Source organism: Phaenicophaeus curvirostris, chromosome 4, assembly GCF_032191515.1.
Source record: "Phaenicophaeus curvirostris isolate KB17595 chromosome 4, BPBGC_Pcur_1.0, whole genome shotgun sequence".
NCBI lineage: Eukaryota > Metazoa > Chordata > Aves > Cuculiformes > Cuculidae > Phaenicophaeus > Phaenicophaeus curvirostris.
Window position 1 is genome coordinate 72,150,968 of NC_091395.1, and position 24,677 is coordinate 72,175,644.

Consider the following 24,677-nt stretch of genomic DNA (forward strand, 5'->3'; position numbering starts at 1 on the left):
CTGTTTTTTCCAGGGTGGGTTTGCTCCCTCAGGAGCACAGCTACACCATTTCCAGGATTTCTTCCAGAGTTCACAGCTATTTACTACTGGACAGCTTCAGTGACCATAGCTGGGCTCTTCCCTCACCCGAGGGTAGCACAAGACATCTTGTAATTATAAGGCTACTATCCTCTCTTAATATGACTGTCTGAAAATTAAGAGCCTGTGCTAGGTGGTAAACTCACCATTCAGTCTTTATGCACCTCTGACAGACACATGAGTGAAATAAAGGGACCTATAATAGCAATCCCTTAGACAACCTGTGTATGTACTCCTGCATCAAAGACTGGGACCCCTGTAGGACTGAGTGATGCTCACACACGCTGCTGGGCATGGGAATGCCCATCCTGAAGCAAAAAAGGGTACAATTGCTACAGTAGGGCTTGGGTTTTCCACTGCTAAGGTTGGCTGTGGTGTAGCAAGGCCCTCTTCTTCAAGCAAACCCCACGTGCAGCAGCACCCTTCAACACATCCAGTCAAAATAACACTTCAGGTTCCTGTCCCTATCACAGTTACTAATCATTTGTCGATTGAGGCAGTGAATTTGAGAGCTGCATTTGCAATAGGTTGGTATGGATGGAGGATGCAAGGAAATGGATGGGGGTGGAAGCACCTGAATGAACACATGGCAGAAGAAGGGCTGTGTGGCACCCAGAGCAGCAAGTGACTGAGATCCGAGCACACCCGCACACAGCTTCTCAGATGCTCAGAAACAAAGGATAGAGTAAAAGAAGGGGAAACACAAAAAGGGACATCTCAGTTGTCCAGAAACTTCTCAGAGGTGGTGACAAGATAGAGTACTGTTACTACAAAGAGAGAAACTTTCTTGTAAAACTGGGATCAATCCACAGACAGGACTTTTCCATGGGTATTATAGATGTTATAATCACTGAAGTAAGGTGTACAGGAAAGCCATACAAGAAATCTTATAAAGCACTGACCTTAAAATACAGAAACATATTCTACCACATACGGCTTTCAGGACCTGGGCATGGGAATTGCAATTTGTTCAGTCTTACAGACACACTGAAGGACAAAGGTATGCCCCAGGTCATACTAGTATTTGCAATAAAGCAGGGTGTGAACCGATGTGCCCTAACTCGCTGTCCTGCCTCCTAACCATCACAATGCTGCTTCTGCAGACACAGGACCAGTTCCTTCAAGCATTCCCTAAAAGTCTTCAGAAATCAAGCTTTCAACTCTGACCAAGAGTACAATGTTTGCAGCCCCAACCAGACTCTCTATTAATGTTCTTAAAGTCGTTTTGTGCATCCTAGCTACTGCTGTCAGGCCTCCTAACAGCTTGTTAGAAAGAACATTTACAAAAAAGGTGAGGTCTTTGGCTGAGTCATCTTCATGTCAAACAGTCTGGCGTATTTTTGCTGACTCCCTCTGCTGTCAGACCCCACTAAGTTCCATTATCACTAAAGCAGGAATATAAAAAGGAGTCTCATGTCTCTGTGAGACAGTGGGGACTGCTGACAGGGACATTTGTGTTACCTGAGGGCTTTGGGACACGAAAAAGAGCTGTGTGTCAGCTGTTCTGTAGTGACTGCTCACGCACATACTCATCTATGTATACATTACATGTATATATAACATACTTACAGGCAGCAGTCTGCCCCTTGCTTATGGGCAACGCTTAAACTAAAGTAATATGGAAGGTGTTGGCTCACGCTGAACATGGCCCTCAAGAAGTAAGAGGCTGATAGATCACACTCTTAAACACACATGACGGTTATGACTGATCAATTTGCACCTCTAGATGTTCTGACTACACACATAATTGTGCCCCCACAAAACAGCACACAGATTGGAGAGACCAGGATCACAACTTTCACTTAATCTCATTAAAACTGAGAGCAAAACTGTGGCCACAGTCTTCTACATGGCAGGATGAAATCACCTGCACCACCTGCTGGAGGTGCTGTACTGTCTGCAGGTGGAGAAGAGACCTGCAAGCAGGCTTGTAGTTTAAGGACCTCAGTGAGATGGATGAGGTTGCATAACAGACCTTACATAAATAAATACCAGAATAAAACCACCGTGCACCAACATCAGCTATTTCAGTTTACCTGTAAAGAGAATTTATTCAACAGGTGATGTTAAAAGAAATGAGCAGAGAAGTCTGTGAGCTGTAATTCTCAGAATTTGTAAAGAGTTTGAGGGATACTCTTTAGGACAGACAAAACAAGACATTTCTAAGACATTACAAAACTAAAGAAAAGGGACAGCAACCTACACAGCTTCAAAACCCAGTGAATGTTTGCACAGACCACAACACCTGCAAGCTGAAACTGCTAAATTTCAAACTTGCCAGCATATGTTTCAGGAACTACCAAGTGCAACAAGCCTGCAACTTTCTGTGGCTTCTCATCACAACAGTTGAGTTGCAGATAGGAATGGCTGGACTCGATGATCTAATAGGTCTTTTCCAACCTAGTGATTCTATGATTCTATGATTCTATGATTCTATGATCCTTGGTGGTGGCAGGGAATCACAGAAGCCATCTGGAACCCCCTGCTTGGGATAACCCTCTGTGTCTCAGATTTTGAGATATACCTTGCAAAGCTATCTCCAATTAAATGTTTTTGATCTAGGCTCACAAAGATTTCTTTTACCAAGCCTGAAACAGATTTTTGTAACCAAATCCTCAGAAACGGATCTTATTCTCACCATGATGTTTCTTCCCTTTGTTCTTTCAGAATCTGAAAACAAACCCTTGCCCTTCAGGGCACTGTTTTCCATAACAGTGCTTATGTAGACATCCTTGACATTTTAAACAGCTGCCAGGTCTTGGTCTCTGCTTCTAGGAGTGCTTTATATGAGTTTTATTTCTCAGTAGGCTTCAACAGTGATAAAATCCTGGAACTAAACCTATCAAATGTTGTAACAGCTACGTTATCGTTCAGAAGAAGCACAAGTGGACCTAATTCAAACCATTCACACTTCCATTTATGTTTAGATGACTACAGAGAGAGAGGCTGTATCACCATAGGGATGCTTTGACGATAATAATGACCCTTGCCCACTACTGTGTGTTCTTATCCCCCTTTTTTTGCACTCCCATTAGCCCCTCTCATAGAAAACCCACCACAGCCTCTAGCCTAACTTTTCAGCTCGAATTGAAAAGACGGGTGCTGGCTGCCTTGCATGCTCAAGTCCCGTCCTTAGTACCAGCCAGGAATAGTAACCATCAAACGATGATACTGTTTTCTCTCTGACGTGCTAAGAGACCCAACAGCATGTCTGTGTCCTGTGAATTCTGGAATGTGCTGCCTGCAGTGTCTGTTTCTATATTTCCCTGCCAGCTGCATGACTTCATTCTACTGTGTGATATTCCAGACAACATAACACTGAAAATAACGCTGGCACTTACCTGAGCTGCCAGTGCCTTCCGACGCACTTCTGGATGTTTTTGGCTGGCTCTGTTTGCTACTTGTTCGTACAGTGACCGAGGGAGGAACAGTGCTGCTGCTGTCTCCACGAATCGTTGAGAGATCTTGCATGCTAAAGCTTCTTAGTCTCTCAGACAGGGCCCCCTGTCCCTAGTCAAACAAGCAAGCAAATAACACACAGAGAACTTAGATTCTATAGAGCATTTTGAACCTTCCTCCTCCCTTGTTCACTGAAATCCATCAGGACAATAGGAAGAGAAAAAATTGCCTGGTCCAGTAACCTAGAAAAGACAAAAATGAGTTGGTAAAAGCATAATTTCCCTCTCTTTGCTCTTCTTTTTGGCGTGTTACTATGCATAAAGTAATTCAAATTCTTGATGGCAAGCATCTCTGATTTTTCAGTGCAGTCATTTGAGCTCAGAGCAGCCTTGGCCACATCTAAAGGAGCAGGATGTTGTTGTGTCTCTCTGGTGGGTACTTTTCTTCACCAGGATCTGAGTGAAATAGGTGCTTGGCTTCAGAAACACAAATAGTTTACATCAAAAGAACTCCCTTTTAAAGTTAATCATCTGCAATGATATTCACCCAACCCTTCTCAGTCATACACAGACTTTCCAGAGCACAGAAAATTTGACATTTTAAAGAAATGAAAAGTTATTATTAAATGCAAATAAATATTCCAGAGCTTTTACGTGCAGCTTAAGGAAGAAATAAACTAACACAATATTTTTCTTGCTTTTCAAACTATCTCCCAGTCAAGCAACAAACATATTCCTTGGTGAAAGGAATGTGTCTGTTCTTTGTAAAGGATGGGTTGGTTTAAAGACACTAAAACTACATCTCATCAAAAAATTGACTATAAATTAATGAATATCTCTTCCTGGATTCTGTAATCCTCATACTACACTGCTGCACAGAGCAAGAATACCAGAAAATGCAATCAATACAAAACTATTCATCCTTCTCTGTTGGCTACATTAAGTGATATTCAAAATATAAATAGCATACCTGATAAAAAGCACATTTATTTGTAAACATTTTGTTGGGGGTTGGGTCTGAAAGATACTTCACAGTATGAACCTACTGAACTTCACAGTGTGAAGTACCTTGAAAAAATACTGAAATAAATACAGAGTGTCTGGCGCTAAAATTATTTCTGCTCCTGTAAATCAGGAAAAATCCAACAGATATTTAGACTGAGATTAAATCACAAAGAAGGCAAATGACAGTAAATATTTCCCTGTTTAATGAAAAATGGCCAGAGAAGACACATTATAGCAATTCCCACACCACCTTCAATTAGACTTGTATTTGTCAAAGCAGCACATAAAGGGAAGCACAGCCTAAACACTGCCAGAGTGCTCTAAGTTGGGGCTGGACCAGAATACATCACTGCTCCCTTCTGGGGTGCACAGCTGAGTTTCCAACCCACAAATCCAGGGTGCAGGTGAGGGGCCGGTGGAGATTACGCTGTGGTGCTGGCCTGGCACAGAGAAGGGACTCATCCTGATGATCTGTGATCAAAGACAAGATGTGGCACCTTCCTTGCTAAAGACAAGCAACGCTGCCTGTTCCCTATGCACTGGCATTGGTACATTGGGAAGGTAAAGCACTCATTTACCTGAAGGCACTAATTTATCTACAGCACCTTAGAAATTCTGCATGCAGAGTAAAGGAACACCAGTGCCTCTACCCCACAGAAATTCCTCAGCACTTTCAGGGACCGTAAGTAGACATGGCATCAAGCGCTTATAACCACAGTCACTGTGACAGCCTGCACTTTCTGCATTAAAGAAAACCACTAGAGCAGTAATCTCCCGACTTTTCAGCCTGAAGCTCTCCATACAAGAAAAATGGGTTCAGACTTCCTTCTCGGCTCCCTGGCGTATCAATTTAACCACAGGCAGGCTATACATCCTGAACTAGAGCACCTTTCTGCATTAGCAAGAAGCAAACAGCTCCTGATGATACTTCTGCAGTGCTGTCACAAAGTAGCAGCAGCAGAAACATGAATCATCTAAGGAAAATAAAACTAAACTGTCCTTCGTAGGGCAGAGTCACCTGGTAGAGCCAGCCAGGAGTCTGCACAGGATTTTTCTCTTTCTGTCACTGAATCTTTCGTTTCTTGTGGTTGGCAGTACTTTGCATTTAGTTTTTCTGCAGGCTCACAGAGACACCTCCACACAGCCACCGTGCTCCTACTGCAGACTTCATAGAATCATACAATCATTTGGCTGGAGAAGACCTTTGAGATCGAGTCCAATCATACCTGTCCACTACTAAACCGTATCTCTGAGCACCTCGTCAACTCGTCTTTTAAATACCTCCAGGGATGGTGACTCTACTCTTTCTCATTAGCCTGTTCTACTTCGCAAGTTATTTGAAATGGATGGGGCTTTTTTGCTTGTATACCAAGACACTGTATTTTGCTGATTTTATGTCCTTGGTGGTGAAATCTCAAGAGCTGATGTTTTCTTACAATCTCACCTGTGCCATTTCATTCTCCAACCTGCCACAAGAGTTGATGCCTGAAGTTTGGCTACTCCTGCCAAGTGGCCGAGCCACTCTTGGGACACGTTCTCAATCCGAGTTATTCCTCATAGGCCAATCTAAGATACATTTACTGTGCAGTCTGTGCTTGCAGCTGTCACTGGGCTGTTTACTGAAATCTCCTTGCATGGCTGGTTAGCTGGGTGTGATCGCACCTGCTCAGAACTCCACACAGCACAGTACTGGGTGGGTGTTGTAACTTGCACTGAATTCCTGCTCCACCATCCTATCCTCAGCAACTGGTTTAAAGTTAACATAAGACATCCCACCCAGCACTCTGACTACAACAGAGAGATCCCCAACGAGAGTGATCAGATCACTAAATATGTTGCTGTTGCAGAATGACTGGGCCAGCAAAACCAGAGGGTTAGCAAATGATGAGCTGCTGTAACCCGAGCGCTGTATTCCTCCTGCAGCACCAGCTCAAGTGTCATCAGTGGTCAAGCCTTTAACCTCCTCCCAGCTGCTCTGCTCAGCCAGCGAACCCCAATACCATTCCATTCCAGAGAGCGATTTACGTATGTAGACGTGAGTCAGATTAAAGATGAGATTCATGTGTCAGATCAACCTGGCAGGGAAGATGACACTAATACACCTCTTTGCATTGAAAATTAAGAATATTCTTAATATTCTTGCCCTGCAATTTGTGGTATAGCAGCCCACAGTGATCAAAGGCCCTACTGAGAGCTTCAAACAACCAAAGGTCTGATATGTGCCTATCAGCTGTGGGTCCATTACATTAGCATTTAACACGTTCAGCTGTAGCCTTAAACACACATGGCAGCTGTGCTAAACAACTTCAACTTATCCAGGAGAGAAAAAAAAAATTGCCTTTTCTTGATCATTGCTTTACTTTCACCTGAGTTTATAAGAGCAAAGATAAAGCTTCTCATTAGGCGAATGGCAAAATATCACTGTCCCTACCATTGCATGAAACAGTTCATAAAAATCTCAGAAAGAACAGAAATAGCAAAGGCTCAGGTTGTGTGAGAGCAGTGAACACGTGTGAATGTCTGCTGACTTTCATTTATTTTCTTTCAAATTTTGGCACCTTCGGTCTCTGTAGGGATAGACTTGATTTAATTGCTCCTAGCGCATAACATAACACAATTCTTTCCCAGCTGCACCTCCCCTGTGAGGACAGGCTGAGAGAGTTGGGGTTGTTCAGACTGGAGAAGGCTTGAAGGAGAACTTATAGTGACCTTCCAGTACTTAAAAGGTGCTACAGGAAAGCTGGGGAGAGACTTTTTACAAAGGCTTGTAGTGATAAGACTAGGGACAATGACTATAAACTGGAGAGGGGCAGATTTAGACTAGACATAAGGAAGAATTTCTTCACGATGAGGGTGGTGAGGCACTGGCACAGGTTGCCCAGGGCAGTTGTGGCTGCCCCATCCCTGGAGGTGTTCAAGGCCAGGTTGGATGGGGCTTGGGCAGCCTGATCCAGTGGGAGGTGTCCCTGCCCATGGCAGGGGAGTTGGAACTGGATGATCTTTAAGGTCCCTTCTTCCAACCCAAACTATTCTATGATTCTAGGATTTTGACCTGACCCTAAATAGAAACGTGACAGAAATTATGATTACAACAGAATCAGGACGATTTCAGAGTAAAATGGAAAATGTTGTTACCAATCTTTATTTCCCTGTCAGATAAGCAGCTGCTGTGTATGAAATTAAACACACTCGAAAAGCCAACACTGTGAGGGTTTGCACTGGTGTAGTTGTATGTTTTAGCAATAAAGACGTTATCCAGCTGTAACACTTATTACTCCACAATAAGATTTATCATTCATTAACAAAAGAAAATACAAAGCAAGAGCTTTATTTGACAACAGAATAGATTTAGCACAGCTCACATCTTGGACCATGTTTGGTTAAAACAATTATGTGGAAGAAAAGCAGCTGTTTTGGGGATTTCTGTTTACTGTCTCAGCCATCATCACACAGATGCTCTTCCATCTGCTATGGACATGGAAGATGTCCTAGGAATTTCACCGCACCGTGCAACTGCACAGAGAGAAGATCCAGGTCCTGACGCTATGTCTATGCTGCAGGCCTGAGGCACGAGTGCAGCATGTCCACATGGATCTGGGCTAGTTTTATCCTAGAGAGTGCAACAGCAGCAATATCGTGACAGTAGCTGCAACATTTCACTGTGCCAATGGCAAAATGGGGAAAAGGGAGACTGGAAGGGCTGTGGAACTGTAGATGACAGCACCTAGCTCTCTTTCCCTTCACTGAACACCAACTGCCCTTGTCAGGATGATTGTGCTGGCAGTGTGTGACCTGTGTTTCGGGGACTTCATCCCCTGGAAGGGGACACAAGCATGATGTGGTGCTGGAAGATTGAGCTTTACTGCCCCAGTGCACAACACTGCCTACTTAGACCCAATTTCTACCTCATCCAGCTTCTCCTTGGACACAGCCTGTCCCTGTAAGTGTGGCACTTCTTATCCAGCAGATAGTGATTTTGCTAGATGGTGAGGTTTTGGTGTCAACAAGTGGCAGCAGGTTCCTCTCTGCTCGCTATAGCGTACCTGTTCCCAAATTCATCTGATCTTCTTGGCCCAAGGAAGATTCACCCCACAGATGAAGGTACAGCACAAGCTGAGAGCAGACTTCTTCAGGCTTCCTTCACATCTCCTCCCAGCACCCACCAACCTCACTAGATCCTACAAGGGACAGTTCGCTCCCTGAAAGAAAGACATTGTGGTCCTTGAGCGTGTCCAGAGAAGGGCAACAAAGCTGGTGAAGGGGCTGAGGAACAAGTGTTATGAGGAGCGGCTGAGGGAATTGGGGTTGTTTAGCCTAGAGAAGAGGAGGCTGAGGGGAGACCTTATCACTGTCTACAACTGCCTGAAAGGAGTTTGTGAAGAGGTGGGTGTTGGTTTCTTCTCCCAAGTGATAGGTGATAGGAGGAGAGGAAATGGCCTCAAGCTGCACCTGGGGAGGTTCAGATTAGACATCAGAAAAATTTCTTCACCGAAAGGATTGTCAGACACTGGCAGAGGCTGCCCAGGGAGGTGGTTGAGTCCCCATCCCTGGAGATGTTTAAAAGATGGGCAGATGAAGTGCTTAGGGATCTGGTTTAGTAGTGGACAGGTATGGTTGGACGTGATGATCTCAAAGGTCTTTTCCAACCTGTTGATTCTATGATTCAGTGCTATTGAACAGGACAAAAGACAAACACTAGAAAGGACACAGTAATTCACTTGCTATCAACCTTATTTAGATTCAGACACCGCCAACAGTATTACGGCACCCCCCATCAAGACACAAACATTTAAGCTGCAGAAGCTCGCCTGCATTCTAAGGGAAGTTAGAGCTCCCATCCATGTGGCACAGTGATTAATCTGATTTAGGTATAGCTCTACCTGCTTCGTTCAAAATTGCAACTGTAGTATAGGCATACCTTACTTCCTCACATCTAACACATTTTCTGCTTATTTTTGCTTCAAAGAGTGGGACAAAACAGTATTGAAATACTGAGCTTTCAAAGCCAGCTAACCTGCACGCTACCTTCCTCTAAACGGTGCAGACATCATCCCCAGAACAAACACTAATCTCTCTGGGCCCAGAGCACAAACACTGATGCAGTATTTGCTTGGAAGGACCAGAAATCTTGATCCTTTCTGAAATCTAAAGTCATTGTGTCAGGCACTCTAAAAGGCACTCCATCAGAAATAGGTGGAATTGTCTTTGTCACTTTGCCTCTCTATAATTAATGTTTGTACTCATATTTGAAGTAAAACCTTTTAGAGAGAGAGATGATTTTAGGTGTCTGGAAAAACTGGGTTTACATCCAAAGGAATTATTCATTAAAAATACTCCACGTATGTAGGTAACTTAATGTAGGCTCTAGTTAAATGAAATTAGGCACATAATTTAAAAATCTGGAATTTATATAACGAAGTCTCATTAGACACAATCTAAATATAAACAAATAACAGTGTCTAGATTTTATCATACATTCAGTCAGACAATCCAAAAGAATTCTGTAGGCAATATTTAGGCTTCAAAACACCTCTAATACCTACAAACTCCATTTTGCAGCTGTGGGAGCTATAACACAGCATGGTGAAGTGGTACAAATTAGGAATCAAAAAATGCCAAGTCATAAAAGAGAAGCTTTTAATACAGTGAGTGTTAATACAGGATGGCACCTTCTGCTCTTTTGCATCTTAGGATCAGCAGTTAATGGGTGGGCAAGGGAACACTAAGCAACACTCACCACACTCCCAGCACAATGCTAAACCTGTTAATGTTCTCCTCTCTTTTTGCTGCAACTTTGGTTAGCAGATCTCCTCCACGCTAGCAGACACGTCTGCATGCATGTTACAGCCTCCACCCTGCACTTACTCACTACTAGGTGTAGTGCACGTTCCTAGGATGTCAGTTATCACGACGGTATCAGCAGGACTTCCCCAACCACACCTATCAGAAAATGTGTACAGAGATGCATCTTCTCTTCTGAGCCAAGTCCTGGCCTCGCTAGCTCCACTGCAACCCCAACCATCCTAATGGGATCACAGAAGAGGCTCCCTTTATCCATTAGCAAGAAAACAACAGCAAACACAACAGCTTGGCCAATGCAGCAGCAACAGTCTGAGTTAGATAGGTTTTCCACATACTAAGATGCCTTCCTGGCTGCTGGAGTCTGATTGCCAGCAGAGGACTTGGAAGGCATTTTACCAATGACATCAAAGACAGGCTTTTAAAGCTCAGCAGGCAGGATCTATCTATCCACTGGAAGCGGAGCTGTCACGGTTTAGCAGCACCTGGCCTCAGACCAATCTCAGCTGAAAACAGTTCAAACTAGTCTGACGGGGAGGCAGACAATTAGTTAGGGGTTAGTATAAGCACTCAGCAGATTACCTGCCCTTTTTTCTGGTCCAAATACAAGTGTAAATGAAGCAGCTGAGAGACCTAACAAGGGAAAAAAGAGAGCCATTGTGGCAACACCCATAAAAGCTTTGAGAAAAAGGTCTATTTGAAGCATAAGTGATGAAGGTGAGACGTGAGCATAACACTGGGCATCATGTGCAGGGACTCACATACACATACAAAGCAGGGGCACCCACCTGTGGACTACACCTTTGAACGTAGGTTCTCCCTTCCTCAGCTTCCCCAGAGAGGTTGAGAAACCACTCCACAACCCCAGCTGACAGGGTGTTACCTAGCAAGTGTGTTTAAAGAGTAAAGCAAATTATAAATGCAATGGGCTGTCACTCCAGTCCTTGCACTTGATTGATGCTTCCCACTGGTGAAACCCCCAGTGTCTGTCCACCACTTCTGTAATCCAGACTTAAGATCATTAAGAGCAGAGTGCATTTATGACTAATTTAGGCATAGGGTTAGGTGAGGGACATGTAGCAGTCATTTTAGTCCCGGTGACTGGTAGGTCTTCTGAGAAGTAGGATAACACTAGGGAATTACTCATGGCCATGAGTGGGAGTTTGCACACATAAGTGTTATCACGTCTGGCTGCAGGCAGGCTCTGCTAAGAGCAAACCCATCCTCTTTATGCTCTGGGCATGGACCTGAGTGAAGGAGGAAATTGCTTCTGCTATCATATGAACACAAATATCCTACAAGCAATATCCTCGAGGACAGGACCTGCGTGCCTAGCCTGGTTTGGAGATGTCAGACTGAAAGGGAAACCAGCTGACGCTAATGTTGATGATGGAAACTTAATTTCACCCACCCTTTTTTGTTCATGCGGTTCATTTCCTCTCTTGGGAACTGTTTGTTATTGTCTCTCCCAGCCTGGTCTCTCTGTATGAATTTATTGCTTGGTTCTGCTGTCCTGTGCATTCACTGGCTGTTGCCTGATTCTTGGAGATACCAATGAAAGGGACAACAAAAGAGATAAACTGGGAACAGATACCTGGAATGTAGTTCAGTGGTGGGTTTTTATTGATTCTCAAAGACTTAGGAATGGAAGTCAAACCAAGCTGTCAAACCATGACAGCAACAGTGATCAGTGGCACACTACCATATGTTCCAAGAAAGCCATTCGACTACAGGTGTGACATAGCTCTGCCATGAGATTGTGGATTTTGGATCCCTAATAGAGACCTTTCGAAGGAAGCCCCTTTCAAAAGCAGCATGCTCAGCCCTTTTGAGAGAACATTAATGGGTCCCCAAAGGTTTCTCAAATGGCATTTTCTGAAACTCTTGGTCACATCCCAGAGCAGGACACACAGTGTGGCCATTGCAGATATGGTACTGAGCAGGCTGGACACAATTGTTCACTGACTGACAAGCACAGAAACAACCTCCCTCCGAGCAGTGGGATCTCATCATTACTAAGAGACTTTATCCAGCCTCTTCAAGGGAAGGATGCTCCCACTCCTTGCCCCTCTCTTCCCCAACTCAAGTAAAAGTGCACCACCAAAGGCAGCATCTCCCTCTCGCACAAGTTTGGGTTTCAAATTCCCACAATTAAATAGGTCTCAATTATCATGGAAAATCAGGAATTACCATATTGACTTTCAGGTAGCGGCAATGGCAATACCGGTCAGATACTAGACAAGAAGGAAAATATGCTGTTTGACTAGAGATGATAAAATCTAACGATCCCCAGTGTTTCCCTTTCAGTGCACTGGTTTAAAAACCAGCAAATGCAATAGGAAATTTCCCAGTAAATTTCTAGGGATAAGGGACCCTAAAGTAGCGGAGCTGCGACCAACCCAAGGGATAGTGAGCCTGAAGATGGAAATGGAAGTGACGATGCTTGGCCAGCCAGGTGGTTGCAAGCCAAAGCAGTTTGGGCACTGCTGACGGCGCACTCCTGAAGGTTAAGGAGGTGGATGCACATCCTGAAACTCTCCCGCTTTCGTCTGCATGTCTGGTCCTTTTAAGCAATAACTAGAGTGATTGCTAGCTCCGGCAGCACCACAAGCCATATTTCCCCACGCATGAAAGGCTCCTGGACTGTTTCTCAGACTAATGAGGCACAAATGGGCTTTTCTTCAATACCAGTCATGCGTGCCTGTTCCCTCCACCTCATTCATCATCTCCTGCCAAGGCACTGTGCCCACTGCCAGCAGCATACGGTGCCCCATCCCTCTTCCTAAAAGCAGGCAGCACCAAGGGGCACAGCACCAGGCACAGCACCAGCTGCTGTGTAGTCGCAGCCCAACACACAGGAGGACAGAAGCAGGGCAGAGGAAGGTACTTTATCGGAAACCTCTGAGATACAGCCTAGGGTTAAAACATCTGGGTAGCAACGTGACCCAGTGGAAGGCATCCCTGCCCACGGGGATTGCCCAGGCTGGCTGGAACTGGATGATCTTTAAGGTCCCTTCCAACTCAAACCATTCTATGATTCTACAATTAACTGTTGGCTGTGAGGTGTGTTTTCTGTAGCTCTCCTTTGAAGAGTTAAGGCTGCAGCTTAGGGATGGTTAAGCGGTTGGGAGCAAGATTTGTCTTGGGGGAGAGGAAAGACATTGGCCTGCTTGGCAGAATTGCTTTGTTCAGGGTGAAGAATAAGGATATATGTGAACAGGATCAGGGAAACCCAAGAGCTTAAAAGAGCGTGTCTAAGAGCTGGGGAAGAGGGTAAAACTAGAGTTGAGAGAGCTGTAAATAAAGAGGAGGCAATGGCAGGACTGGGACAGATTTTGGGATGAGAAGCAGGTACTAGAAGGGTTGGAGACTGGGAACAGAGCAATGCAGCAGGTGGTGGGAGGCTCAGGGTGACGAGTGGAGGATAAGAAAGTGCTGGGAGCATTTTAACAGAGAGGGAGTATGTATGAGTGTGCTGGAGGAGGCTGGTGCTGCATCCAAGCGACCACTGGTACCTCTCCACTGCAGCCACACACAAGTCTCAGCCACTCACATCAGAAATCTGACTGGTGCCCATGGAAAGCCCAGCTATGCCCAGTTCTCTCCAACTAACAGCTCCACTATCTGGTTAAGGGCTTGTGCCTGCCCACCACCAGGGCCATACCAGCTTTGCTGCTGCTCCCCTTCTGCTGGTTCCTTTCCTTCTTCTCACCTCCTCCAAGGTAAGCTGGAAAGAAGGTGGCAATCAGTGCACAGGGCCCTTCAGGAGAGGGAATGGCTGAATTAGTTGGAACTAATTGAAAACGTTTAAAGAGCAGCAGGATTTACTGCCCAGTCATCTAATCCCACCACTTAGGACTGACCCACTTGAAGTCACAGTGTGTGACAAAATGACCAAGCAGCGAGGACAGGATTACAGAGCCCCAAATGAGATTATGCTTCTTGGTGGGGACACAAGCTGCTGGGGGCAGGGAAGAGATCTGTGTCGAGAATCCAGCAGGGGTAGTAAGACCAGATATCCAATACTCTGTCTGATTAGAGAGCATCAAAAATAGACTCTCTGGAGAGAGAGAAAACATCCAAGTGAGCCAGCTGGGCAGAGCAGGGTACTTGGTACACTGACAGCTCCTCAGCCCATAAAATGAATTGGCACAGGTTTGTGCCAGAGTTAGCACAACTGCGGCTGCAAAACAAAACAGAGCAGGGGGAGGGAGCAGGAGGAAGGGTGAAGGGAGACAAGCCTGCACTTGGCTAACTAAAGCTGTAGACAGTTTTAGATAGAAAGGGGAAAGGGCCAGGGGATCAGAGATAAGGTGCGGCTGTGCACCTCCTGCAGAATCTTAGCCTGTGGTAAATATAAGTAACAGCCTAATCAGAGCACCAGCCACATTGTGCTGCCTGATGGATAGAAAGAATGAAGAGATGGGCCTTGCCCGAAGGTCTTATCAAGAAAGATGAAATCTTATCGAGATCACAAGGGATCCTGTAGAGCACAAGAAGATCAGTTACCACAGCTCAGAGAGAAAGGAGAGGACGGAGCTACGCACAGTGGGACACTCTCCAAGTACAGGAGCATTTTTATTTAACCTAATGTACTGAAAACAGGTCTGTACAGTGAACACTTTCAGCCCAACATCTTGCTCTCTATCTGCCACCAGAACATGATGACTTGCAGAGTCTGAGGGTTCATTTCTTTATACAAAACTACCTTTTCCTCACCATTAAACCAAATGAAGCAGGAAATAAGACAGAAGCTCATATTCACTTGCTGGTAAAAGCCATGTTTTCCATGAGAGCTGCAGGCACTCGGTACTTCCAAATATACAGTCATCTCTATGGGTTCCAATTTTAACCCGACCTGCTAAAGACTGAAACCCAATGAACGTGCTCAGGGCTCTCTTTCCCATCGATAATGAACACACCACAGGCTAGCTTTAATGCCCTTAAACTTTGGCATTGGGAGGGGCAGGATAAGCCTCAGGAATAGTATTCTCTTTCCTTCCTCCCTGGATACTTCCCCACAAGGACAGCGCTGCAAACTCCTCTGGCATCTCTCAGCTCGAAGTGTTTTCCAGATAATTCATCATTTAAATGTCTCTCATGCAAGATAATCTAGCTTTGTTATACCTCCTTCTCAAGTGAGCAAGTAAGGGCATTGACATACATTTAACAGCACCTGAAAATCAGGGCAAGAGCAGCTGTTACCACCTGTACCTGCTGGTTACGCTCCTCTCTCGGAAACGGCTCCCTTCACAGCAGCAAGGACAGCCAAATGGAAACATGTCCACACCCAGCCCATCAAACTTCACATCCTGAATATCCAATGAATCCCAACTCAGCACTTCTGTACTGCAACACATCAGGCTGTAAATCATGGCTGTTCAACTCTCCCTGCCTGAAAGACAGCAAATTCAGCCCAAGAAGGGCAGGGACAGAAATTGCTTCAATCATTCTTGACTACTACACCACAAAGAGCATACATGTATTAAAGGCGTGGTCCTGTGAGCAGCAGAGCTAACCTGTCTGCTTCCCACCACCAGGAAGGGAAGATCTTGCTTTCCTTTCCTCCGGCCACGCTCCTCACAATGCACTTCTGTCTCTTCCCTTGTGCTGGCTCAGGCACTCAAGACATACTTGTGGGTCCAAAAATCAGTATTCCTCTTCTCTGTCTTTCTGGAATAGCTTTCTGATAGATTAGAGATAACCCAAGGAGGTCCAAGGAGCTGATGCACATTAATGCACTAGGAGCAGGAGCATCACACCACCTTGGAGGAGGAGAGCTGTCAGATCTGCTCACCTCTTGGATCTGCACCCCAAGGCACACCGAAGCAAATAACTTGCTGCAAGCCACATGCTGAAGTAGTAAAAGAAGCTAGGAGTCCTGTTTTTTATCATGTATTCAGAGCAATTTAAATGCCAAGGTTGAAGAAAAGACATGAACAGTCCTTGCTTTGTTGTGAAAATCAGCCAATCAATCAATCCTATAACAACCTCTCTACGTTATCAATAGATCATTTTCCACCTCCCCAAAGCACCCTTCAGGAAAGACATAGGTCTATTTACAGGTTGCAGTATCTTGACTGTTTTCTCTCAAGCTAGGCTGGCAGATGTGCCATACAATACCACACAAATCACAGAGTTGCTTTCTTCCAGCACTGAATGGGGAGCTTCATTAACTCATGCAAAACAAAGGTTTCCTTGTGCCCTGGAGACTCTTCTCCCTTCTACCCAGCTTCCCATTGCTACTGAAACCACATTTCAAGGCAGTGCAATTCTTAAGAAAACACACAACAAAAGCAGAACAGTGGGAAGAAAAACAGCGGTGCTGACCCTTCAATCAGGCTGAAGAGCTGATGAAGACCCTGTTGTGGTCCCAAAATGAACAGGTTGGCACTGGGGGGTCTGGGATACTCTTCAGCCTCTCATATTCAGGAACTACCCAAACAAGAGTCAGAGTTTCTTTGGGATTTGCACATAGCTTCCCATTTTGTCCTAAAAGCAGCTCTAGCATGGAGAGGCTGCAGCACCTTGTAGGTAGGGGCTCAAGGAAAGCCAGTGCTGCAAAACAGGCATTCCCAGAGCCTATTTATGTCCCTGGTGTGACTTCTTCAGGCCTACCCAGTGGCAGTAAAAGTGTCAAGTGTCACAGAGGATTCACAGAAATGTTGTTTCATTGGGCATGTAACACACAGCTTTGCCTTAGCTCCATGTTCATCCCAGGTTTCAGTTCAGGTTTGGATTAGCCAGCTGCTCCCGGGTTAGCAGAGCCTCCCCACTGAAGAGCAACAGTTCAGGAGAACTGAGCCAGGCCTGACAGCTGCAGTCTGGACAGTGCTTGGCATGGAAAAGGGAGGCAATTTTTGGTGTTTCTTTGGAACAGGATATAGCTTTTGCGTATCCTTGTGAACCTACACATGCATGATACACCCCAGGGGCTCCCCGCTTCTAATAATACCTTGCACTCAACAAGCTTTATAGACTTCCAGTATTTGGCCTCCTAAGGATGCGTTATGCATTTTTACAGAAGGTAAGGCCAAGATATATTACAACGATGTGCCTGAGGTCATCTGAAAAGCATCTGACAGGAAAATAATTTCCTTCAACTCCTGTGCCCATGTTTTTCCTAATACCAGTACCCACCTTGCCCATGTGTTTCTATTATGCTTTTGCAAGAGGTATTGTATCTGACTGCATGAAAGCTGTATCTTTTATACAAGTCTTGCCTCTCAAACACAAGGGTGCAGTCACCGTGCACATTTTCCCTAAGCCATGGTAATCCACAGCCAGAGAGCAGGGCCACATAATGCAGTTATCAAGTCCTTGCAGCTTTTATGCAGGCAAAGAAACAGAGATAACGGCTATTTTCTGGTTCTGGCTCTCAGCCAGGAGCAGAGTACAGGATACATCTCCTCAGATGAGACCACTCATCTGATATCTACTCATTCTCCAAAAGCAACTAATGTCACTTCCCATTGACTCTTACATAAACGTGTTTCCAGAGAATTACACACCAGGTATGTTATGTGCAAGCCTTGCAGATGAACTTTTAGCCTTCGTGAACTTCAGATCACATCTGCTTTCTGTCGGTATCAAAATTATAGATCAGATCCTGAAAACTTCTCAACAATTCACCGTAACAGGTGAAAAACTGAAAGCCATCTGGCCTTTCCTTTCACCGCAGAAGCTGCTGTCCAAAAAAATCAAATATTTCCCTGCCAGGGTGTTAACTGTGTTCACCCAATGTCAAAATCTTTCATGGAAGCATGCTCCTGTTCTGACAGCGAAAACAGGCTGTGATGAACAGGATTGCTAATGCTGTCACCAGGGTACTGTCGGAAAATATAAGATTCAAGAGGCCTCAGTCACACCCTTGTCTTAACCCTTCACTTCAACCTCCTATAGGTTCACTAGGCACCACACTTACTGTCTTCATCCCAGGAGGCATGCATGCAGCTGGGGAATGGGAGACTGGGAAGTATGATCAAAATCAGTGAGAGAATCCCTACCCTCACCATCTCTTGCCCTCCACACATTGCTGCTGTTGGCAATGAATGAAGACAAGATGCTAATGTCACCATTCTGACCCGCACCTTTACCTTTGAAGCTGCCATGACGGCTGCTGTGGCTGCGACGTTCAGTCCCCGCTTCCCAAAGTGCACAAGGGCATCATAGCTCCGATCTTTCGCCTGGACGAGGCAGTCATCAATCTCCTGTCACAGCAGACAACAAAACAAAAAGCACAAGAAGGACAAGTTCAGAGCGCTCCCAGCCTCCAACTCCTGGCAGGGCCTGGTCATCTTTTATGGAGGCAGATACCCTCCGTTTCTTCCACCTTGGCTGGAGAGACATTCACAGCCAGCGTTTGCAAGCAAGGGAGCATTAACTCACAATGCAGGCTTTGGGAAATGTTTATTCTGTGAATGGAAGTTTGTGACCCAAATTTCAGATACACGCGCACAGTGCAACCACCACCTGGAATCAAGACAGACACATCCGCCTGGGCAACACGGATGAGGGTGTGTCAGGAGCTGTTTACAATCTATGGACTCTAAAGGCAAACTGCATTGTCCCATAGTTAAAAGAATCACATTATGACACTGGGCAGCTACAGCTGTACCGCCCTGGATCCAGGACTGGTGGTCTGAGGTATCTGAGGTATCTCTGCACATCACTGCAGCATCCAGCTTCAACGTCTTCCCTCAAGACACAGGGGTCTGGATGATAATGGATGGCAAGGACTTCTGGACCTGCTGGGTTAGTAGGGACTGGAGCTTGCGAGAAACTGCTGGCTGTTCAGTAATTCCTTCCCTGTTCCTAGCAGATGAGAGGTGGCTATGCAAAAGGCATAAACACTACTTCTGAGAACCATAAGCAGAAGTTCTCAGGAAACAGAGAGACAGGGGACTGATTCTCAGTGTCCTCCTTGGATAGCACTGAGATATACCTGCATCACCTGCACTAGAGAGAGATCTTTCACTTTCATAGTTGCCCGTGTGGGAAAGTTATTCACTTCTTAGCAGTTCGCATGTTGACATGTGTCTGATAGCTGTTCCGTGCCCATATATCCAGATGAGCCAAATGGATCTGCCTGACCATGTCCCATTCACAGCAATCTCCTAGGCAGGCAAATGATCCAAGCTGTAATGTCTCCCCCAAAACGAGCATCATGAATTCCAGCAAGACATTCTCAGCCCAGAACCTCAACAAGCTACAGCATGCTCTGTGTCTCCCAGTCAGCTGAGTGCTTACTTTCAGACAGGCTTGGCTACTTGTCTCACTTCTGTACAATGTTTTAGGCACAGCTGGGAACAGAGTTATGGAGCCCTGGCTGCCAGACCCTGTTTCTCTTATCATGATATCCAGTCACAACATAACTTTATTCAGCCTGTAGAGGAGGCATTTTTATCCCCCTCCCTCCCAACATTTCAAGTGCACAAAGTGTGAGTGCACTGAGCAGATGTCAGTATTTAAAAACACAACAACCACAAAGTACAAAAGCACCAACCAAAAAGAGATGGCAAAATGATAGAGGAAGAGAATTAGCAACTCTCAGTCCTTCAATGAAAATGAGTGATACGAAGACTGGAGTAAATATGCTGTACGTCTGCTCCACCCAAAGAGGACCTGGGCACCTGGGATTACCTTTTCTTTTGAAGACAGCGTTGGATGAACAAATTTTCTGTACAGGAGGCTGGAGCCTTTTGTGTATGGAGATAGCAGCCAAGCTACAAAAGCTATTTTGAGTTCATAGTAGAATGGAAACCTAGAAGAAAAAGAGCTGTTAATGTCTGCTCCAAATTTAACCACTGCCCTTAATTGGAGAGGCTCAGGAAGGAACTGGTCAGCCCAGCTTAGGGCAGCTTTTGCTCCCCAAGGAATCCAAAGACCAAATACACTCACTCATCCTTGCACACATCTCAAATAGGTATGTGGGTACATTTTTACTCAGGTATCAGGGCTATTATTTAACAGTCTGGAAGAGACCCTGCTGTGTGATAAGAGGAGCTTTCTACATGCAAAGAGCACAGATGCTGCCTTCACAGCATCCCCAGTCATCATCAGAGTGCAAAGAACAAATCAGCAAGTCATTATTGCATCAATATATTTATGCACTTTTCATCTCTTTCTGCCTTTAAGATAAGTCTTACAAGTCTTACGAGGAGCAGCTGAGAGAGCTGGGGTTGTTTAGCCTGGAGAAGAGGAGGCTGAGGGGAGATCTCATTGCTCTCTACAACTACCTGAAAGGAGGTTGTAGAGAGGAGGGAGCTGGCCTCTTCTCCCAAGTGATGGGGGACAGGACAAGAGGGAATGGCCTCAAGCTCCACCAGGGGAGATTTAGGCTGGACATTAGGAAAAAAATTTTCACAGAAAGGGTCATTGGGCACTGGAACAGGCTGCCCAGGGAGGTGGTTGATTCACCTTCCCTGGAGGTGTTTAAGGCACGGGTGGAAGAGGTGCTGGGGGTATGGTTTAGTGTTAGATAGGAATGGTTGGACTCGATGATCCAGCGGGTCTCTTCCAACCTGGTTATTCTATGATTCTATGATAAAACTTACCTGACTGAAACTGAAATACAAGAAACTTTGTTGTCCAAGCAACATAAATGCGCAGACCCACATTGTGGCTTTATATAGCACTGCAAAGTATGCAGGACATGAACTAACCAACAGGACGTGCTTTAGCTGTAACAACAAGCCATAGACTTCTTGAGAACAGATTACCAACTCTTTTCTGAAGGACAAAGCTTAGAGCTCAAGGCTGGCCAGCTAGGAGCATCCTCATGCGGGCATCTCTGTGTCCCTTTTTCCCCCTTGTAAACATTTCCATTTTTTTCCTGTTTGATGCCAAAGACCCTCTCCCATTTGGTGCTCACCAGCAAAGAAAGATATCCGTGAATGTCTCTGCTGTTGTGAAAAGCGCGAATATGATCCAGTACATCATCCACTTGACCTGGTAAACGAAAACAGCAGCCGGGTCACTTTTCCCCAAGGGCCTCAAGCTATCTCAGACAGGCACAAGCGCACAGAATAACACTCACAGAAAAAAAGGTTCTTCCCCACCCCCTGTGTATTTAACTATTACTACGGACTTGAAGACACCAGAGCTTCCCCCACCTCATCGCATAACACATGTCAGATTTCCACACAAGCCCTTGGGAAGGAAGACTGGAGCCTTTAGGATCTGTCTTACAAAAAGGAGAACAGCTTGACTCTGTCCCTACAGAGGAAGGTCCACTGGCCAGTGCAGGACCACAGCCCTATCACAGGGAATTAAAAATCTTACTTAATAGCAAAGGTTAATGCCAGGGTTCTGGGCAAACTGCAATTAAGACAAAATGTAATTACTTATATAATCTCTACAGGCAGGGGAATATAGCCAGGAAGAGATAGCGAGGTAACTGCCCATCCCATAATCCAGGGCTCACGAGCACAATCAACTCACTGCAACTTATTGAATTAGTGCGCATCAGCCGAGTGACGGTGCCCTCTCACATCCACACCCTGAGCCCATCGCAGTGGCAAGGGTAAGTCCATCAGGCTAAATCCCTTACCCAGGGCTTAGGTGAGAGCAGTTTACCTCATATCGGTAGTGAAAGCATGTGCTGTGCTGTCACTGTGTACAATTATGGTAACTCCACCATGGGGTGGATTGCTTGGTGGGAGATTTATGGATGATCGCTCACAGCCCAGGAGGCCAACCGTGTCCTGGGCTGTATCAAAAGAAGCATGGCCAGCAGGGCAAGGGAAGCGATCCTGCCCTCTACTCCTCTCTTGTGAGACCTCATCTGGAGTACTGTGTTCAATTCTGGAATCCCCAACATAAGGAGGATATGGAACCGTTGAAACAGATCCAGGGAAGGGCTACAAAGATGATCAGACGGCTGGAGGACTTCCCCTATGAGGACAGGCTGAAAGAGTTGGGGTTGTTCAGCCTGGAGAAGAGAAGGCTCCAAGCGACCTTCTAGTACTTAAAAGGGCTGCAGGAAAGCTGGGGAGGAACTGTTTCCAAAGGCTTGTAGAGATAGGACGAGGGGCAATGAGTTTAAACTGGAGAGGGGCAGATTTAGACTAGACATAAGGAAGAATTCCTTCACAATGAGGGTGGTGAGGCACTGGAACCAGTTGCCCAGGGAAGCTGTGACTGCCCCATCCCTGGAGATGTTCAAGGCGAGGTTGGATGGGGCTTTGAGCCCCTGATCCAGCGGGAGGTGTCCCTGCCCATGGCAGGGGGGGTTGGAATTGGATGACCTTTAAGGCCCCTTCCAACCCAAACTATTCTATGATTCTATGATTGTATCTCCTTTGCAGAGACAGTGACAGACACAGAAAGTCTTTTGGGGACTGTGACTTGGTCAGGGAAACTGTAATAATCTTGAGTAACTCAGGAATCTGGGGGGGTTTGTCACCAAATGTTGGATAGCATTTAAAAGCACAGCTAAGCTATTCTGATGAATGCAGTATTGGCTCTTCTTGGGCTGGAAAGAAGCAATGTATTTGTCACACATTGCCAGCATTTCCAGTGATTTTTATCAAGTGATAAGAGGCTTCTCTTCTGTGGTACTGTCACCAAATACTGGAGACTAGAGAGAAATCTTCCCCTCCCCCCCACAATATTTTTTTTTCCATGGTAGAATTGTAAAACTTAAAGTTCAAACAACTTTCAGGATCTTCCTCTCCAAAGGAGAAGAGATGGCAAGACAAAAGGTGTTAATTTCACAGAAAAAAAATGTTGTCTAATTAGCTATATTTAAAAATGAAGATCCCAAAGCTGCTTTGCTGAAATGGTAGAAAGCTTAAAGGAAGCAAAATCCATAAAAATTCATGAATTAGAGGATTGGACCTTGTTAGCTAAGGCTGGTTTAATTGCAACAGAATAGGGGAAGGCTGGAAAGAAAACAGTGCAAGAGGGATACCCACACCAGGTGCTGCACTGGGGACAGGAGGATGGAGGTGGCAATAAATCTGGATCTCAACAGCTCTGAAATGGCTTGCTCCATCTTCTCCTTAATACTGCAGGGACAGTACCTGTAGCTTCTTTCAGTCTTCCTAGAGGTTCTGAAATTATCCCCTGACTGCCTGTCATCCAGCTAGATAATTACTCCCCTGGGATTTATATGTATATTTTTATATATATATGTTTATAAGTATATTTATATTTAGTGTTGCAGCAGTAGAATGGCACTGCCAAATGCCTGAGAGCATTGTTCCCAGGGCAGCCTCTGCCAGACATCTTACATAACTTACATCCCTCAAAGTCCCCTGCCAGCATGGTTCTGTCAGCTGGACGTCACCGCCAGCAAAACTTTTAAACACAAACCAAGATCTGGTGTGGATGGGCTTGGATCAGCCTAAAACACCATCTACCAAAACGTGACTATTACCAAGCAGAATAAAAACTTTTGAGTGGAAAATGAAGGTTTGTTCCGCATTAATGTAAATTACTACTTCTTTTTTTTTCCCAATCAGACCCCTAATGGACGCACTGCTGTAAAGGTTGTGCTGAAACAAGAAACAAATGGAAGTGCAGACCAGGTCTTAGATCTGCTCTTCCCACATTTGGGTCACGACCCCATGAATTCCTCTTTTGCAAATGAACTTCCAACAGGAATTAGACCCTTCAACAAAATATTTTCCAGAAAGAGACTATGGAAATGTTAAGTATTGGTGACAGACACTGCTTGGGAATGCAAGCGCACATCTCCAGCATTTCCAAGCAAAGGGTGCACAAACCTCCAGAAGAAGAGCTGTGCAAGGGCTAAAGGAACATTTTGCCTTAGGTATTTGATGTGTTTTGTAACACTTGTGATTCTCAAAATATTCAAAACCATTATCTGAAGGAGGGGACCGACAGAAAGGAAAAATCTCAGCAGCCACAGGGAGTCCCAGTTTGAGCCTGCACTGAGGACTTAATGGGATAGTCATCTATGCTGTTACCCAGAGGGACAAAAGCATTTGTTATCCCGAGGATCTTGAGAGGATTGAAGAGTCAAGCTCTGAAGCCTCAGCTGGGTTCAGAGAAGTTAACAGAGCTCAGGTTGTGAAGGGCGCTACAAATCCTACCGGATGACAACAGCATCCAAGTGGTTTTGAATCTCCCACATTTCACTTTCCCTGATGGCCCCATATGCTTTTAGAAACTGGGGCCAGGGAAGATTTTCCTGCAAAAGGACGAGACAACACACCCAGCTGCCAGACCTGCCTGTAAACAGGTCGCTCCACGAGGAAGGATGTTTCTATCCAAGGATGCAGGCCTATGTGCTTCCAGTTGCCTCCTCTGATTCTTGCTTTGAAAGAGCAGCTAAAGCTTCAAGGCTTTTTGAAAAGGCTTTGATTTATGCTGCTCTTCAGAAACAAAGGAAAACATGCAAAGCTCTGGATGCCAAACACCTTTTAAGTT

General features: G+C 45.3%; 1 protein-coding gene across 8 annotated transcripts in view; it reads right to left on the bottom strand.

Moving 5' to 3' along the window:
• The window catches only part of REEP1 (receptor accessory protein 1), a 78,418-nt gene that overhangs the window by 19,701 nt on the left and 34,040 nt on the right, over positions 1 to 24,677 (bottom strand). For 5 of the 8 annotated variants that reach the window (XM_069856536.1, XM_069856532.1, XM_069856534.1 and 2 more), the window contains exons 3-7: positions 21,154 to 21,230; positions 19,923 to 20,043; positions 18,371 to 18,490; positions 10,863 to 10,913; positions 3,420 to 3,588 (exon numbers count right to left, since the gene is read on the bottom strand). In XM_069856536.1, coding sequence (XP_069712637.1) covers positions 3,420 to 3,588; positions 10,863 to 10,913; positions 18,371 to 18,490; positions 19,923 to 20,043; positions 21,154 to 21,230 — 538 coding nt within the window. The remainder of the gene's footprint in view (positions 1 to 3,419; positions 3,589 to 10,862; positions 10,914 to 18,370; positions 18,491 to 19,922; positions 20,044 to 21,153; positions 21,231 to 24,677) is intronic. The other 3 variants (XM_069856533.1, XM_069856537.1, XM_069856538.1) reach the window with 3 other exon arrangements.